Below are 17,475 nucleotides of genomic sequence, written 5' to 3' on the forward strand. Positions count from 1 at the left end.
TCTTGTCTCACCATACAAAAAATCACTTTGTTTCTATAAACTCTAAAAGAAAAAGTGAATAAACTCTCAAACAAAACAAAAATTAACTCAACATCAACAAAAAAAGTAACTAAAAAACCAACTGTAGTAGCATTCACACTTCCTTTTTACCTTCATCATTCTCACTTGGCTAGTTCTTAAGACTCCCAATAGTAGTTGCATCAAGGATGTCGTCATGAAGATCTTGATATCGTTCATCAATTTTCTGAAGCATACGCTGTTTTACATTGTTGCTTGTTGTCTCTACATTAAAGGCATTTCCCTTCAGTTGAAACCCTGCACACTCCTTTTTCTCCACAATTTCCTTCAACTTCTCACTGTTGCTATATGAAATAATGATAATGATTAAACTTTCATTGTTGGTACATAACATATATATATATATATATATATATATATATATATATATATATATATATATATATATATATGCAGCAAATCTAAAAGTATCTACTCACTTTGCAGAATACTGTTTGAGAAAATCTCCTGTTGCAGCAATTGCAATCTTTGCATCCCCAATAGTTAAGTCCTGTCTTTGGAGAGTGAGAGACAATCTCACTAATGGACTGATGATTTCCTGAATTAAAATGTTAATTAAAGTAATACTGGGGGTAGATTTCAATTTTTTAAAATGTGAATTTCAAGTGTAGAGTGCTAAGTTTTTTTTTTTAAATTACCTGCAAGAGAACTGCAAATGTAATAATTGATGATGATACAAGCAGTCTTGCCAAACCATTAGCCTTTGCATTGGAATGTGAAGCATCTTGGAGATGGCTGACAAAAGCTGGATAAGATCTGAAAAATGTGTCTAGAGCACGCTGCATGTGTGGAAGCCATCTGCTCCCATTCACCCGGTGTGGCAAAGTACCCTTTAGAGCCAATACCTGAAAAAAGGATTAATTAATTAATAACAGGGGAAAAAAATCATTGAACTCATAAGACTTGCTAATTGATCAATGCTTAGTAATTCAAAAAATGATGTTTACATGTATCTCACCTTCATACAGTCTCTCAAATTCTTTCTCTGCTTGGCACTATTTTTATAAAAATAGTAGAGTCCTAAGAGGAGTGTAGAGAGCTGAACGTACTGACGATCATCTTTAAGAGCATCCTTGTGAGCAAGCTCCAATCTATGAGCTAAACAGTGAACACCCAACATCTCAACGTAGTCCCTCTTGAGAAGTGAAACAAGGCCGTTATGACGTCCAAGCATGTTCGAAGCCCCATCACATCCAAATCCTACTAACTTGTGCATTTGATCGGCTAGCTTGTTTTCTTCAATTTTCTCTTTCACAAATTCCAACAAATCCAGTGCACAAGTTGATCTTGGCTCACCAATGCATAAGAATTTCAATTCTATTTTCCCATGCACACAGCATCTGATAAACAGGGTTTCTTGTTCAATAGTACCACTGTCTGTTGATCCGTCCATTGTTATGGAAAAAAACTGAGAGTTCTGAACAGTTCCAACCACTTCACTTTTCACAGTTTCAGAAATGCATTCCAAAAATGCTGTGGCTGCCCAACGATTGTTGTAAGTTGTGCCGTGTTCTAATCCTTTTCTTTGATCAAGTGCATTAAGCCATGTAAAGTCCGATATTGGCCTATTATATTTAACTAGGGCGTGAATATTTCTGAACTTCGTTTCTAACGACTGCCGAATAGATTGGTCCATCGACACTATAGCCTTGTGTGCTTCAGATTGTTTATTTTCACGTACATTCTCTTTAGCATAGAAACGCTCAACTGCTTGACGATGAAATCTGGAATTTTCATGATCAATTATCCCTGAGTATCGAAAGTTAACTGAACCTGTAACAAAATTCTGCACATTCCGACATTCGCCCATCCCGTGAACTTGGCACAGGTTACAGGTCATTTTCTCACCATCAAACTGTAACCACTCTCTACCTTCTTTCCAGTCCTCTTTAAATTCCCTCTTTCTCTGTTTTTCATACTTTAACTTACTATTGTCCACATCTCTTTTTCTTTTTGATGCTTGGCCTGGTTTTGATCCCGGTGTAAATTTGATCGGCCACGACGCCATACTTTCGCGCGGTTCCCTGGTTCCCTGTCTACTATGCGTCGTTGTTAGTGAGCCAGGGAACCAGACAAAAGTTTCATTTGGAGATCCTCGAGTGGCTTCCACCTCACACATTGTATAGGCCTAAAGCATTGCGTAGTGAAGTCCTCCGAGGATTACCGATGCATAAGAAACGACAACTCTGGATAAAGACTGTTTACACGGTGGCATTTTGTGTTTTTCTTAATGCGGGCGGCGCAAACAACATCGGTCATGCGGTCCGACATTTAACCAACTTATGTCGGTCACGGCCAAATTAAGCCGGTCTTGCCGGCATGACCGGCAGTTTTCCACAGCTCTGCCATTGATATCAATAAATTAAAAAAAACGATCCGAACTTTTCAAGTTTCATAAAGGAAGATAATTCACTGAAGAGCTTACTCTGTGCTGTAATGCATTCCTCCAAGCAACCATCGATATTCATGCACCTAAGAAAAATCAAAGGAGATCATCCCATGGTTTACGGACGATCTTCATTCTGCCAAGAGTGACTGTCGGAGGGCTGAACAGATGATGAGACGAACAAAATTGTCTGTCTACAGGAGAAGTGTATGCAAGTTACTAAACTCTTGCTACATTGTAAAACACAGTACTACAATAACAAAATTCAGGAATTAGGCAGCGACTCGAAACAACTATATATTCAAACTTACAAACAATCTCATGGGAAATACAAATGTGTCAGGTTTTACCTGTTCATGATAACGAACTTGATCTTACATCCAAATTTGGTGAATACTTTATTGATGAAATTCAGAAACTTTAGAGATAGTCTATGTTCGTCGATCACGCCCCCTTCTATGGAAGTAGATCTCTGCGTTGACATTAAGTTTGATGGTATTCCTTTGGCAGTGTCGGAGCCAGTGTCGCTTTCTCCGGTGCGTGATATTGTCGGTGGTGCTCCAACAAAGTCCTGCGAATTAGACCCAATACCCACGAAAGTTTTAAAACAATGTTTGGAGTGTGTTTTACCAATCAAATCTTTCTTGAAATCGAACGTGCCATCGAATTTCAAAAAAGCTATAGTGCGACCATTAATTAAGCACCAAGGACTTGACAAGGATGAATTAGAAAATTACAGACCTGTATCAAACTTACCTTTTCTAACTAAAATATTGGAACAAGCAGTGTCAGCTCAACTTGAAAAACATCTGAACCCTCAACAGCTTCACGACCCGGTGTAATCTGCCGCAATAGTCACTCCACAGAAACGACTCTATCACGGGTTCACCATTATATTACCTCAGCATTGGACGGGAAATCGTGATGCTTGATCTTTCAGCTGCATTCGACCATAATATTCTGATCAGACGTGTGGAGTACGCTTTTGGTATCACGGAATCGGCTCTGTCATGGACCAAGTCTTATTTTTCTGGTCGAAGTAAAAAAAAAATTGCTGTTGGATCTACAGTATCCAAAGAGTTCCTACTCCACTTTGGTGTTCCACAGGGTTCTGTATTAGAACCTCATCTATATTGTATGTTCTCCAAACCAATCGGAGAAAGTTGCCGGAGGCATAATATGTGTTATCATTGCCACGCGAATGAGACTCAGGTATACTTGATCATACATCCAAACGACAGCTGGGACAGCATTGCAGAAAGACTTCAACGATGTCTTTTTGATATCGACCACTGGATGCAAAACTACATACTCAAGCTAAATCAGGGAAAGACAGAACTTATTATCTTTACACCAAAACGCAAATCTCGTGAATTCTCGGGATATCAACTGACTTTCGGTGGATCTGTCGTCACTAGTGCTTAATGTGTCAAAATTCTTGGGATGTTTTTCGACAACACACTTAACATGGAGTGTCAAATTAGTGCATCGACTAAATCATGTTATTTCCAACTCGAGATGGTCAAAGTTATGGGTGAATGATCAGAAAAAATATTGAATATACCTGTAGAAAAATCACTGATACTATCAAACGATACTTTCTGTCAATAAGTAATCGGTCGCACTGTATCTTCTAGAACAATAAAATGTAAACTCACCAGCCAAATCCCCGGGGTATCCGCAGCCTGAAGATCTGCACAAATCTAGCAACTTTCTATCGTAATTATTTATACTAGTATCAGAATTACATCGTTTACGAAGCTCTTTGCCATTTTCATAAACAAAAGGCAAATTTTGACCGGGAACAATAAACTTTAAACAGTCATCACTTATAAAATCGTCTCCTTCGCCTGTCCTGGCATTGAAATCTACCAAAACGTATACAAAACCCATATCTTTATATTTACTGATGGAATCTTCAATTACATGGAAAATACAAGTATCAATATGGTAATGGTCGTAAAAACACTGTGTTGAGGTGGTAAATAACATAAAGCAAAATATACATATTTTGCCTCGATACCAGTTTTAACTCTATCATGAATATTTTCGACAATGAAAATATTTGGAGAAAGGTGAGTCTTACAATACAGAACTATACTGCCACCTTTCTTGGGAAAATAAGGCTATCATAGATTTCCACAGCGTCGTCAGAGTTTAGCCAACACTCACCAAGGAATATTAAGTTGTATCCGTTGATTATGGAGATAAAGTCTGAATTAGTCAATTTACCGCTAAGTGGCCGACAAATGTTCCATGATATGACACTAAGTTCACTCACCGGACATCCCTATGCCATGGAACCACCGCCGCCATGAGAGGGGTTTATGACACGAGACGTGGTCTGCGGGTCCAGTCATTGTACTGTAGTCTTGTTCTACATCATGGAAAAATATTTTAGTTTAGCTATGGCTTTGCCACGAAAGAGGTTTCTGTTGAATAAGAAAATAAGCAAATTATTAAATACCACGGAAACCGTCCGAAATGTACACAACAGGAAACCGCCAATTATTTACTATTTTATAGGAAAAGTCCATAAAAAGGGAGGACAATGGATGACATTTTGGCTGCAAAGGATGAAATACTCGTTGATCTTCGTCCAGTTAATGACGGCTCACCTGCAAGGAAACAGCCATGCGGTGCGCTAAATACCGACACTGGACAATGTTTTTAAATAAATAAGAACATTCTGTGTATATGTGTCCTGTATGTGTATTGCTTTGAAATGAAGCCGTATTATTGATAAAACTATTTTGATCATGTTAGAAAATTTGAACAAAAATACGAGATATTTTTACATGAATTTTGTACGTAAAGGAAAGATAACTCTTACATATACAAGAATAGTAACTCTTTCTCCTCAAGATGGCGGAAATTCAATTCATCGCCAAATTCGTTATAACGCCCTAAATTCAAAAGAACAAAAAGGTGACGGTGTATGGAAGGTTGACTGTATTACATACATCACGATTTGTGATCTTGTTCTTTTTACCTATTAAATTCTAATTGACTCTCAGTGTGAAGGTGTTTTGTGTAGGCAAATATAATAAAAGAGAAAATTGAAACTACATATTGATATAATTGATGACAGAAAAATTGAAAACGATATGAAATACATTGAATATACTTTTGTGGTTGTAGAGGAAAGTGTAGGGTTGAACACGTCAAAGAAAACTACTCTGCAAAGAAGCCAAAAGAGGACACGTTCATCTGTGTTCTAGAGTGTAGTCTGGAAACCAAAAAACTGGCCACCACGCAGGATGAAATTCGTGTGGGTTCGAGCCACCAGGTGAGCAAATTTACCTGTACATAGTTTTATTAACACCTGCATACCAGAGCAGATACTGGGTTTTGTTTATCAGAGTAAGACATATTTCCTTTTTTCTTATATCTATGCATGACTGATGCAATATATAGATATCCTACGAAAGAAAGATATTTCTATCGTCCACATCCTCAATACACAAACGTAGATGAATAGTTAATTCGCGTCTGCTTGTTATGAAATGATAATCATGAAAGCGTGATGTCTACAGTGGCGGATTCAAGGGACGCAGCCGCCCCCCCCCCCCCCTAAAATTTTCAAATTTACGGTAAATCTTGGTATATTGTATAGACAAATTTTTAAAAGATAAAAGAAGCAATAATTTCTTCTACTTCCGGAGAAATAATTAACAAAATCTTTTGATTTTTTGAATCACTTTATTGGGAAATCTTAATTTTTTCCAAAAACCCTTAAAATTTTCGTCATTTGATTAATTTCACCTTATAAAAAATGATAGAAAATAGTATAAATGACTAAATAGGGGACAGATTTCAAGCTCTATAAAACCTGTAAAATCCAGGAGTTTTCGGGACTGGACCAACTGGGGGCCTCAATGCGGCCCACAGATCCCCTGCCTCATAAAGTGACGCCCCCGTAACCAAAATTCCTGGATCCACCCCTGGTCCAGCATCCTCGAGATTTGTTATTATAGTGTTAATATAGTATACAGACGTCATAACTTATTTACAGACATAAGTGTCTGGTTTACAAATACTCGGGGTTTTTTTATACAAAGAGGAATAACTCTAATATTATTCACTCAATCACTGCTTGGTTGATTTTACTGCGACCACCGTACATGTAGGTGCCAAACTTAGGGTCGTGGGGTTCGTTTCCGGCTACTACTAATCAGAGTTTATAATTTAATGGTACATGTATCTATTGTTTATTTATATGTATACCAATTAGATAAAAACATAATTATGAAATAATATTGTATTATTTGTCTAAAGTATTTGTGTGTGCTTGCTCCGTCGGGAGATAGCATATACGTTAGTGTTTTTGCAGCTAATGCGCATGCCTGGGTGCCATAATGTGGCTTTCTGGGAGTTAGATTGACCAGTAGTATCGAAAGTCTCGTGCAACCAGACGCTCTGCTTTGCGGAGACAGCCGAGTGTCTGGTTGAACGAGACTATAGTCTCGAATTTTATTTTACAGTAAAAATCCATATTGAAAACTTTTTACACAAGTAATAGAAATGTGTTAAAACAATTTACAGGTATAAATCTGATTTTATATTGCGGACTAATTATATCTAATTATAGCACACGTGTTCTAGATATTGATATTATCAGATGTAGGCTGATCCCTGCTCCCGCCATTGATCACTCGTTTTGTGGTCCCCAAAACGAATGATCAATAAGTGGCGGGGGCGGGGACAAGACTATGTTACAAGTTGTCTAAAAGATCTTTGTTTTACATGATGATATCATTGATTGATTGAATATTGTTTTAAGTCCCTCCCGAGAATATTTCACTCATATGGAGACGTCATCATTGCCGGTGAAGGGCTGCAAAAATTTAGGCCTTTACTCGGCACTTATGGTCATTGAGCAGGGAGGGATCTTTATCGTGCCACACCTGCTGTGACACGCGACCACGGTTTTTACGGTCTCATCCGAAGGACCGCCCCATTTAGTCGCCTCTTACGACAAGCAAGGGGTACTGGGGACTTACTCTAACCTGGATCCCCACGGGATGGTATCATTGATAACGTTTGTACACGTGCAATGTTTTAAATACCACGTTGTGCATTCGATCGGGTCGAACACCCAAGAACCAGATCAAAAGATTGAAAACGTCGTTTTAGGATAAATACATTATGTACATGATATTTAATCTCAGAAATCGTTCCATTCAGATACTTGGCTTTGCTACCTGATTCTGGATAATGTACATGTAGTTTCCCTGGATGATTTTCCTTTTCCGTGAATGCGAATGACCTCGCATTTGTTAGGGTGAAATGCCATTAACCAATTTCTACACTATCCCAACATCCAAAAGTATTACTTATTTATGTAATATTTAATCTTTCTATCACGTATTGCAATGTAAACCAACCGATAAATTAAATTCCCAAACATTACACTGTACTTGCAGAAAATAAAGGTCCTTAAAAATCTATAAATTCTAAGTACTTTAAATTACTATGATAGACATTAATTAAACATTTCTTGTGACCTCTACTTGCATAGTAGATAACAGAATGGCGCTAGCGCTCTAATCTTTTTAAAAGATAAGCTTGTTGGCAATATTTTGACCAGAAAACAACACTCAACTTATTTTAAGATTTATGGCATCCCGATTCTGATAATTATTTTGTTTTGGAGAAAGCATTGAGCGATGTGACATTTTACATCAGTATGCAATGATTGGTATAGTTAGTTGGAATTCATGATTTTTTTTTTTATTTTCTTGTTATCTTTTCCCTTTTTCTTTGTTTTGGGGATTTTTATGTCTTTTTATCATTTCCCTTTTATTTCCACTTTCTTTTTCTTTTTTGAAGTTCTCTTTTTTTTATTTGCTTAATTAATCCATCTATTCATTTTCCGTTTTGTTTTGTTTGTTGTTGTTTTTTTTTTTTAAAGGTTTTTGTAATTCAATATTTGTAGAACTTTTAACTATCCATATGAATGTTACTAGATCTTACGATGTGGACGTGGTTCTATTTTAGGATCCTTCTTTTGTTTGTTTGTTTTCAATTTCATTAGATTTTTGTCTTTGGTTAATTTCTGTAAGATACTTTTTTTCTCTATTGGTTGAAGAGTTTGACTTGTAGACTTTTACTCTTTTTGTTTGCCCAGGCATCTTCGCAATGGTTGCTACTTTAGAAATGATTAAAGATGCGATAGATGATGCTGGAATGGTGAGGTTTAGGAGTCTATGAAGCATTCTCTGTCTTTAGATGCTATGGATGATCCTGAAATGGTGAGGTTTAGGAGTCTGTGAAGCCTTCTCTGTCTTTGATCTGCCGCTAAGTTTACCCAAACTTCATTTGCCACTTTAAAATTTCTGCTGACCCTTTTATGCTGAAATCACCTCTTCAGTGCAATGAGTTTCGGATATTGGGTATTTGATTAATCTCCAGATCTTGGAGTAAACCAATCAGTGTCGGGAGTTTCGTGATTTAAACCAATCAGTGTCGGGGGTTTCGTGATTTAAACCAATCAGTGTCGGGAGTTTCGTGATTTAAACCAATCAGTGTCGGGGGTTTCGTGATTTAAACCAATCAGTGTCGGGGGTTTCGTGATTTAAACCAATCAGTGTCGGTAGTTTCGTGATTTAAACCAATCAGTGTCGGGAGTTTCATGATCTAAACCAATCAGTGTCGGGAGTTTCGTGATTTAAACCAATCAGTGTCTGGAGGTTCTTGATTTTCCAATCTGTTTGCAGCTTAATTACATTGTTATAGAATTCTTTGTTGTTTGTCCACAAAGTTTGGAATCCTAAAATTTGTTATTTTCCTCGGTATAAAAATTTCTTTGTTTGCTTTCTGAAGGAAAGCATTGAGGTAAGGCAGGTTGTACCTTGAATTTAATTTTCAATTTCTTTGTAGACAATGTCAGTTTCAAGGGCGAGAAGTCCTTACAATATCCTGAATTTCTTGGTATGTGAGACTGTTTTTCATATTGTGCCTTAAATTGTCTTTCAAATATTTTTGCAAAGGGTGCGTATTGATGCCGGAAAACAAGAGTTAATTGCATTTATCAGGGCTTTTTCTCCGTCAGTTCCAAATATCGGTATTTTTGTAGGATCTGTATCATGAAATTGACTCTATAAATGTGATAAAAATCGTTGGTATGTGTGATAGCGTCCGTACCAGTGTAGGTACATGGGTCCAAGCATTAATGGAAGATTCGTTACTTTAGTTCTTCACGATGTTTTTGTTTTTAAATGTCGTCACGGTCAGGTAGCAAGAACCAACGTGGAATGGTCGATCAATTCCAATAGTGTTGTGATCACCTCGACGGTCAAATTCTATTTATTTTGAGAATGCTTTTTCTTTTCATAATTGTACTTCACATTTCTGGCAGTTTTAAGCGAAATTGGGTCATCTGGAATGGTATGTTGAACCTCATTCTTTATATATCTAGGCGGTTGGTTCTTGTCTAGGTTAGATTGTATTTTATTATATGATTGAATAATTCCTAGCTCTCTAATTGGCTGAGATTCAACAATGTAGAAATCATACTACGTTATGTTTACCTGCACGTGACCTTCCAGGTGAACATAAGGAATTATTTTTTCCATATAGGACCAAAAATAGGTCGGGAACTTCCAATTTGACGCGATCGATTATACTTATTTTTGCCGTCCAATGAAATTCCGCGTTTCTCACTGGGTTCATCTAAAATTTCATCAGGTTTGTTTTCCGGTCGTCACATTAACAATCTTGAAGGGTTTTTTAATCATTTAATCATATAATAAAACAATTATTGCTGTTTTTGAGGTCAATACGATGATTTAGCCACCTTCGAAGTACAATATTCACCTCGCCCATCGGGCTCGGTGAATATTGTACTCCTCAGGTGTCTAAATCATCGTATTGACCTCAAAAACAGCAATAATTGTATAATGTCGTATGTTTACTCTTTGGTATGGAATGTCGCTCTTGGAGTTGCCGTGGATGCAAGGTCGGTCGACATGGTAAGCTCCGATGTACTCCACGAACGCTGTTTCCAGGAAAGGTTGGTTTTCAATCCACATCATTCTTTCGGTATTTTTCTTCCCTTGTTAGGGTGGGATACTTTCTTTTCACCAATCTGTTCCTCGCTAGGCTGTGGTGAAATTGGCATCGTCTTTCCTTTCAGCAGTCTGTTCCTCGCTAGGCTGTGGTGAAATTGACATCGTCTTTCCTTTCAGCAGTCTGTTCCTCGCTAGGCTGTGGTGAAATTGACATCGTCTTTCCTTTCAGCAGCCTGATCCTCGCTAGGCTGTGGTGAAATTGGCATCGTCTTTCCTTTCAGCAGTCTGAAATGCTATCCATATTTCTCACGTCTAACGTTATGGTAGCCAAGTTACGTCTTGAGGAAGAACTCTGGTTTTGTTACATGTATGTTTTTTCCTGCTTCCAAGTGCTGCAATCATCCGGATATGATGAATTTTGTCGTCTGCCCTTCCCTTTGCATTTTATTTATCATTAAAGGGACTGGTTCACGATTTTTGAAAACAATATTTTGCATTTTTGATGTTAAACATTAAAAATATATCTCATTTAATGTTGGCAGCCAAAATTTGACCTTCTGAATGCAAGAATAAAAGAAATATTTTAGCCTTAAATCTGTGTTATGTAAACAAAGACTCCAGTCTTTTTCTGTATACAAACAAACCAGTGAAATATTAATTTTGTAATAAAAAGCATCTCAATTTTGCCTAGTCACATATATTAACTTTTAGATGACACATTCTACCCAAAGAATGCTTGAAATGTGAAAGATATAATAAACTTAGATCGATATCCTTTTCTTTTGAAAATTTCGTAAACAATAACATACCGCAATCTTTGTTTACAAAACAAATAACAAACTCTCTAAAATGAGCTTCTGTGATAATGTATAACCTCAATTTTTATGCGAAATCTTTTAAACACACTAGACAGTAGGTTTTAATCGTTAAAAGTGAAAAACAAAATTTTGGGGGAAATCGTGAACCAGTCCCTTTAAGAACAAAGAATACACTTTCCTTGACGCCTTTTGAAATGTCTGCAACTTTGGTTAATTTATTCTTTTTCAATTTGCTGGTCCAATGACAAAAACTTTCCATATAAAGAATTTTTATCGGGGATTTTGTATGACTGGTATACATTCTCTAGAGATGTTACGTCCATACACTGTAAATCGGCTGATGGTGTCGATACACTGTAAATCGGCTGATGGTGTCGATACACTGTAAATCGGCTGATGGTGTCGATACACTGTAAATCGGCTGATGGTGTCGATACAATGTAAATCGGCTGATGGTGTCGATACAATGTAAATCGGCTGATGGTGTCGATACAATGTGATTTATTTATAGTGTCCTTGTTTGACATGAACAACATTTGCATGTTCTTTTTCTGTTACTTTGTCATCACAGCATTTAGTTTGAGAAAAAGATGACACTGGGTTAAGTGAAGGAAACTCTTCTTCATTGTCAAGGTCAACCGTGTTTGCTCGAATACAGCTTGATTCCAACATTCAAACTAGATGCTGTCACAAGACAGTAATACCCGCACACAAGTGTTTGCCTTTAAATATACTCTTCGTCATACTGGTGTTACTGGCAAAGAAGCCACAATCGTTATTTTATACTTTACTTGATTATACATGATTAAATTAAGTATAAAATGCTCAGATGAGATGTAGCCAATCCTAAACCATATCATCTCTCACTGCTCATGTCAGAATAGATAAACCATTGACTAATGGAAATATGAAATGATCTCCACCTTTACATCATATTACTGTTGGCACTGGCTTCAAGTTATAATAAAATCTATCTATCTATGTATCTATATATCTATAATAAAATCTATCTATCTATATATCTATATATCTATAATAAAATCTATATATCTATACTAGGGTTATATGTATACTGTTTTTGTCCTGTCTGTCATTTTGTAATTGTCATTCTGTCTGAAACTTTAACCTTGCTAATAACTTTTGAACAGTAAGTGATAGAGCTTTGATATTTCACATGAGTATTCCTTGTGACAAGACCTTTCCGTGGGTACCAACATTTGTGACCTTGACCTTGGAGTTTGACCTACTTTTTGAAAACATTAACCTTGCTAATAACTTTTGAACAGTAAGAGATAGAGCTTTGATATTTCACATGAGTATTCCTTGTTACAAGATCTTTCCGTTGTTATTGAACCTTTTGACCTTGACATTTGACCTACTTTAATTTTTTTTTTTTACATTGGTCATAACTTCTAAATGGTAAATATTAGAGCTTTCATATTGTACATGAGCATTTCTTTTGACAAGATCTTTCTACTGGTACCAAGATATTTGCCCTTGTGACCTTGGCCATCTTCGGAATTGGCCATTATCGGGGGCATTTGTGTTTCACAAACACATCTTGTTTTTTTTATTTTTTAAAAAGTTCCTGATACCAAATTTGTGAATTGTTATTCAAGTTGTAAGGATATTTAATTATTTCTCTTCTTCAATTTGTTTGATTATTGATGTTATCTCTCTGCCCCTCCCCAAAAAGTTAAACTAAATATGACAGTAGAAGTTTCTGTTTGTTAATTTGTTTTAATTTTTAAAAAAGTGAAAAATAGATATTGAATTGAAATATTGAAAATTTTTGTAAATTAAATTGTCTCATTTCAATATACATCCCTAATATATATAGACCATAAGTACTTTTGCACTTAAAAATTAAAATTAAAAAGATAACTTACCTAGATCTATTTGTAGAAAGGATTTCTGCTTCAAAGTCTGAAACTCAGGAGCAATAGAGATCTAATGTTTAGTGACTAGGTATTTAAATCCTAATGAGTAGTAGTCACTAGCATGCATAGCCAGTGAAATCATTGAGTACAGTAGTAAATACTTCACAGAAAAGTTGTCTGCATAGATGATTTTTGTTGATATATTTAGAGGTGGGGATCAATAGTGGTGGACTTTTTAAATATGTTTGGTAAAATTATTGGGTCCAAAGTTCAGGAAAAATCTCTCAAACCATTTGAAACCTTTTATAATAATTGAAAAAAAATTATATTTCAAGAACAAGAGGTATACACTTTTTCAATACTTTATGCCAGAATGTTGAAATGTTATAAAATTGTGATCTATTGCTATTCTTAACTTTTACTGCTTTTTGAGTGAAAATGAAGCATTTATATTAACATTCTTTTCAATAAGAGGAACATTTAAATTAAATTATAACAAGAACAAAAAAAGTTTTTTTTAAAAACTTGGAAGGGCTATAACTTGATTATGAAGGATCATTGGTGGTTCATACTTGGTATAAAGATTGTTTATGACCTGAAAGTGTTTGATGACTTTGACCCAAATTCATTCCTGCAAGTTCAAGGTTACAAGCAGAAAAAGTATTAAAAAATTAATTGAGTTATAATTTTGTAGTCGAGAGTCATTGGAAGTTCGTACTTTGTACAAAGATTTTTTATGACTTGGGAGTGTGTCATAACCTTGACTCAAGGTCATTGATACCTTCCAAAAAATGATTTGGTCCATGCATAAATTGTAAGAGGAGTTCTGAAAACCAAGGTTTTTTGTACAAAAAGCATCATTTTCGACCCCCATTTGGCCCCCAGGACAAAAATAAAAATTTCAAACCCTTATTTCGCATCTACAGGACACCAGCAACCAATTTCCTAAAGATTATTAGGATACTGCTTAAAACGTAAAAAGAGTTCTGGGGACCTGAGTGTTCTTTTGTGCAAAAATGTCATTTTTCAACCCTCATTTGACCCCAGGGGTGTGAAAATAAAAATTCCAAAACCTTATTGCACATCTACAGGACACCAGCAATCATCATCCAAAAGATTATTAGGATACTGCTTAAAATGTAAGAGGAGTTCTGGGAACAAGGTTTTTTTTGTTGTTGTACAAAATCGTCATTTTTTGGCCCCCAGGGCAAAAATAAAAATTCCAAAACCCTATTGTGCATCTACAGGACACCAGCAACCATCTCCCAAAAGATTATTAGGATACTGCTTAAAATGTAAGAGGAGTTCTGGGAACAAGGGTTCTTTTGTGCAAAAAAAAAAAGAAGTCATTTTTCGACCCTCATCTGACTCCAGGGGTGAAAATGAAGATTCCAAAACCTTATTGCACATCTACAGGACACCAGCAATCAACTTCCAAAAGATTATTAGGCTACTGTGTAAAATGTAAGAGGAGTTCTGGGAACCAGGGTTTCTTTGTACAAAATCGTCATTTTTCGACCCCTATTTGATCCCTAGGGTGAGAATAAAAATTCCAAAACCTTATTGCACATCTACAGGACACCAGCAATCATTTTCCAAAAGATTATTAGGCTACTGTGTAAATTGTAAGAGGAGTTCTAGGAACCAGGGTTGTGTTAAAAAGCATCATTTTCGACCCCCATTTGGCCCCCAGGGTGAAAATGAAAATTCCGAAACCTTATTGCACATCTACAGGACCCAACCAATCATCTTCCAAAAGATGATTGGGCTACTGCATGAAATGTAGGAGGAATTCTGGGAACCAGGTTTTTGTTGTATAAACGTCATTTTTTGACCCCCGTTTTGCCCCCAGGGTAAAATTGAATATTCTAAAACATTATCATATATCTACAGTACACCACCTATCATATTCCAAAAGATCAATTGGTTACCACTTGAAATAAAAGAGCAGTTTGAGGAAGAAGAAAGTGTGACAGACGGACGGACGGACGGACGAACCAGGGTAACAACAATATACCCGAACTTTCTTTAGAAAGTGCGGGTATAACAAAATGATTTGGTGTCCATGTTTCAGTCCAACGTGTGGGTCCTCTCTACATGATCGTGATTGGTTGCTTTGAACTTTTCAGTCTTGGCTGGAATGTTCTCTTGAGGATAATTATGAAATTATCCAAAGGCCCATTCACAACAGGATATATGGACTTGACAGACTTCCCTATGACTGGGCATGCTACATGCATAGACTAAGCAGCTGAAAAGAGCATCTGAATAAATTTGATGGAGCAATCACTTATGGAATTATCTACGCTTTTTCAACATTAAGCAAGATCAGTTTTTTTTTTTTTGTTCTACGAGGGGAGGCGAACTCCTCGTGACCATATATAGCAACTGATACAGAGTTAAACAGGCAGTCTCCATTTCCTCCAACACCAACTAGAACAAGATCAGCCCAGTTGCTTCCCAGCAAAGATTGATTGTTTAACGTCCCGCTCAAGAATTGTTCACTCACATGGAGACATCATTGCCGGTGAAAGGCTGCAAAATTTAGGCCAATGCTCGGCACTTACGACCTTCGAACAGGAAGGGATCTTTATCGTGCCAAACCTGCTGCGACACGGGACCTCGGTTTTTGCGGTGTCATCTGGAGGACCCAGCAAAGAGACTACATCTTCATCTCTGCTCAGAGCCCAGCTTTTTGGAATCTTTGCACTGGAACTGAGGTTGTTATCGCAGAAATATTAATTCTAATCGAGCAGAATTATGAAGCTTTTTGCATCATTTCGGAATATCGATTATCTTTCCAGAGATAACTCCAAACCAAAGCCCCGTCAGGATTTAAATTACAACTGCTACATTACATGATGCCTTTTACTAAACTATCTTCTGTTACTTTACTAAGGCAATCTGTACATCCTTTGCATCAAGATGACAACTCCCCAACCAAGGAAAGTGAAAAATTATTTTTATACCATTGCACATAATGCAGTGTTTTCCCTAAGAACCGGCCGCCGGCCAAATTGACCGTTTCAAACGATTTTCTGGCCGGTTCAAATATAAAAAATCAAAAAATAATATGTTGTCAATTTCAGTGATGTTGATTTACACGATCGATCTTTGCAAAGAATGTATGCGGTAGCAATTGGTTGGCTATAAATATCTTTCATATTTCTTCCTTGTTTATGTTTTTATCGAGAGCTTTTTGAAACGGCGATTTTGATTGGACGATATTTTAAACTCTCACCTTGCGCGTGAGAAACACATGGCAGTGAAAAATAATGAAGCGTCGAACGAATACATTACATGATTTCTTCCAGTCAAAACATCGCAAAGGTGTGTATTTAACACCACTGTGACTAATTTGTCTGAGGTAAAAATGTTCAACCCTTTGGTATATATTTAAAAATGTAGGTTAAAAAGTGGCATATGAACAAGGGTCATTTTGCCCCCTGAAATGCCTCAGAATGCAGGATTTTGCGTCTAATTTTCCAAAATTTCCATACCCCCCCCCCCCCTGGCCTGTTACAATTCTAAATGGGCCTGTTCAAATGAAATGAATGGAAAACACTGTAATGTTACATGTAATTCTTCACATGGAGTGAGGTGATATGAATAAGAAATCTGCACCACAAAAAATTAAAACGTCGGAATTAGATTACAATAGGATGGTTTTAAAATAGATGAAACGGTTTTCTGTGAAAATATTAATAGTTAACAAGCATTCTGAGAGTATTGCATACCAATACATCATGCCTTACCGGAGGCAAACATTAATGGACCGCAACAGTATTCGAAGTTCATTATGAGACCAAGGTTATTGTAAAAGGGGAGATTGGGAAACCAGGATAGGAATGGTTGGAAATCAACTAGTATTCAGGTACAAAGACTAGACAAGGAAAACTTCAAAATCGATCTGTAACTTGTTATGGCAAAGCAATCATCATGATGTAATGAATATCAAATAAATATCTGTAAGCACAACAAAAAAGGTCAGGAAAACTAACAATTTATGCTATTTTTCTAACTCCAAGGGCCATAACTTAGTGAAAAATCAACGGACCGGGACAAAATTCGAAATTGATCTAAAACTTGTTAAGGCAAAGTAATGTATGGAATCCGGATAGGGCCACATAGTTCACTATCGCACCATCGAGGTTTGGGGCGATGGCGCGATAATGCGATGACGATGGTGTGATAGCGCGATGACGATGGTAAGATGGCGCGATAATGCGATAGCGATGGAGCGATACTACGATGACGCGATGGTACGATGACGATGATGCGATAACGCGATACCGATGGCG

At 36.7% G+C, this 17,475-nt stretch overlaps 2 protein-coding genes across 5 annotated transcripts in view; one reads left to right on the forward strand and one right to left on the reverse strand.

The window, feature by feature from the left end:
• Window positions 1-17,475, forward strand: part of LOC125664200 (uncharacterized) — a 92,396-nt gene that overhangs the window by 19,196 nt on the left and 55,725 nt on the right. For 3 of the 4 annotated variants that reach the window (XM_048896805.2, XM_048896804.2, XM_056152573.1), the window contains one exon: window positions 5,606-5,753. In XM_048896805.2, the coding sequence (XP_048752762.2) occupies window positions 5,606-5,753 (148 nt within the window). Of the gene's footprint in view, window positions 1-5,605; window positions 5,754-10,349; window positions 10,479-17,475 lie in introns of those variants that run through there. The other variant, XM_056152574.1, reaches the window with a different exon arrangement.
• LOC130051187 (zinc finger protein 862-like) lies at window positions 916-3,984 on the reverse strand. The gene has a single exon (XM_056152590.1). The coding sequence runs from the start codon at window positions 2,195-2,197 to the stop codon at window positions 1,022-1,024; it is 1,176 nt and encodes a 391-aa protein (XP_056008565.1). The 5' UTR covers window positions 2,198-3,984; the 3' UTR covers window positions 916-1,021.

This window comes from Ostrea edulis, chromosome 1 (assembly GCF_947568905.1).
Source record: "Ostrea edulis chromosome 1, xbOstEdul1.1, whole genome shotgun sequence".
Classification (NCBI taxonomy): domain Eukaryota; kingdom Metazoa; phylum Mollusca; class Bivalvia; order Ostreida; family Ostreidae; genus Ostrea; species Ostrea edulis.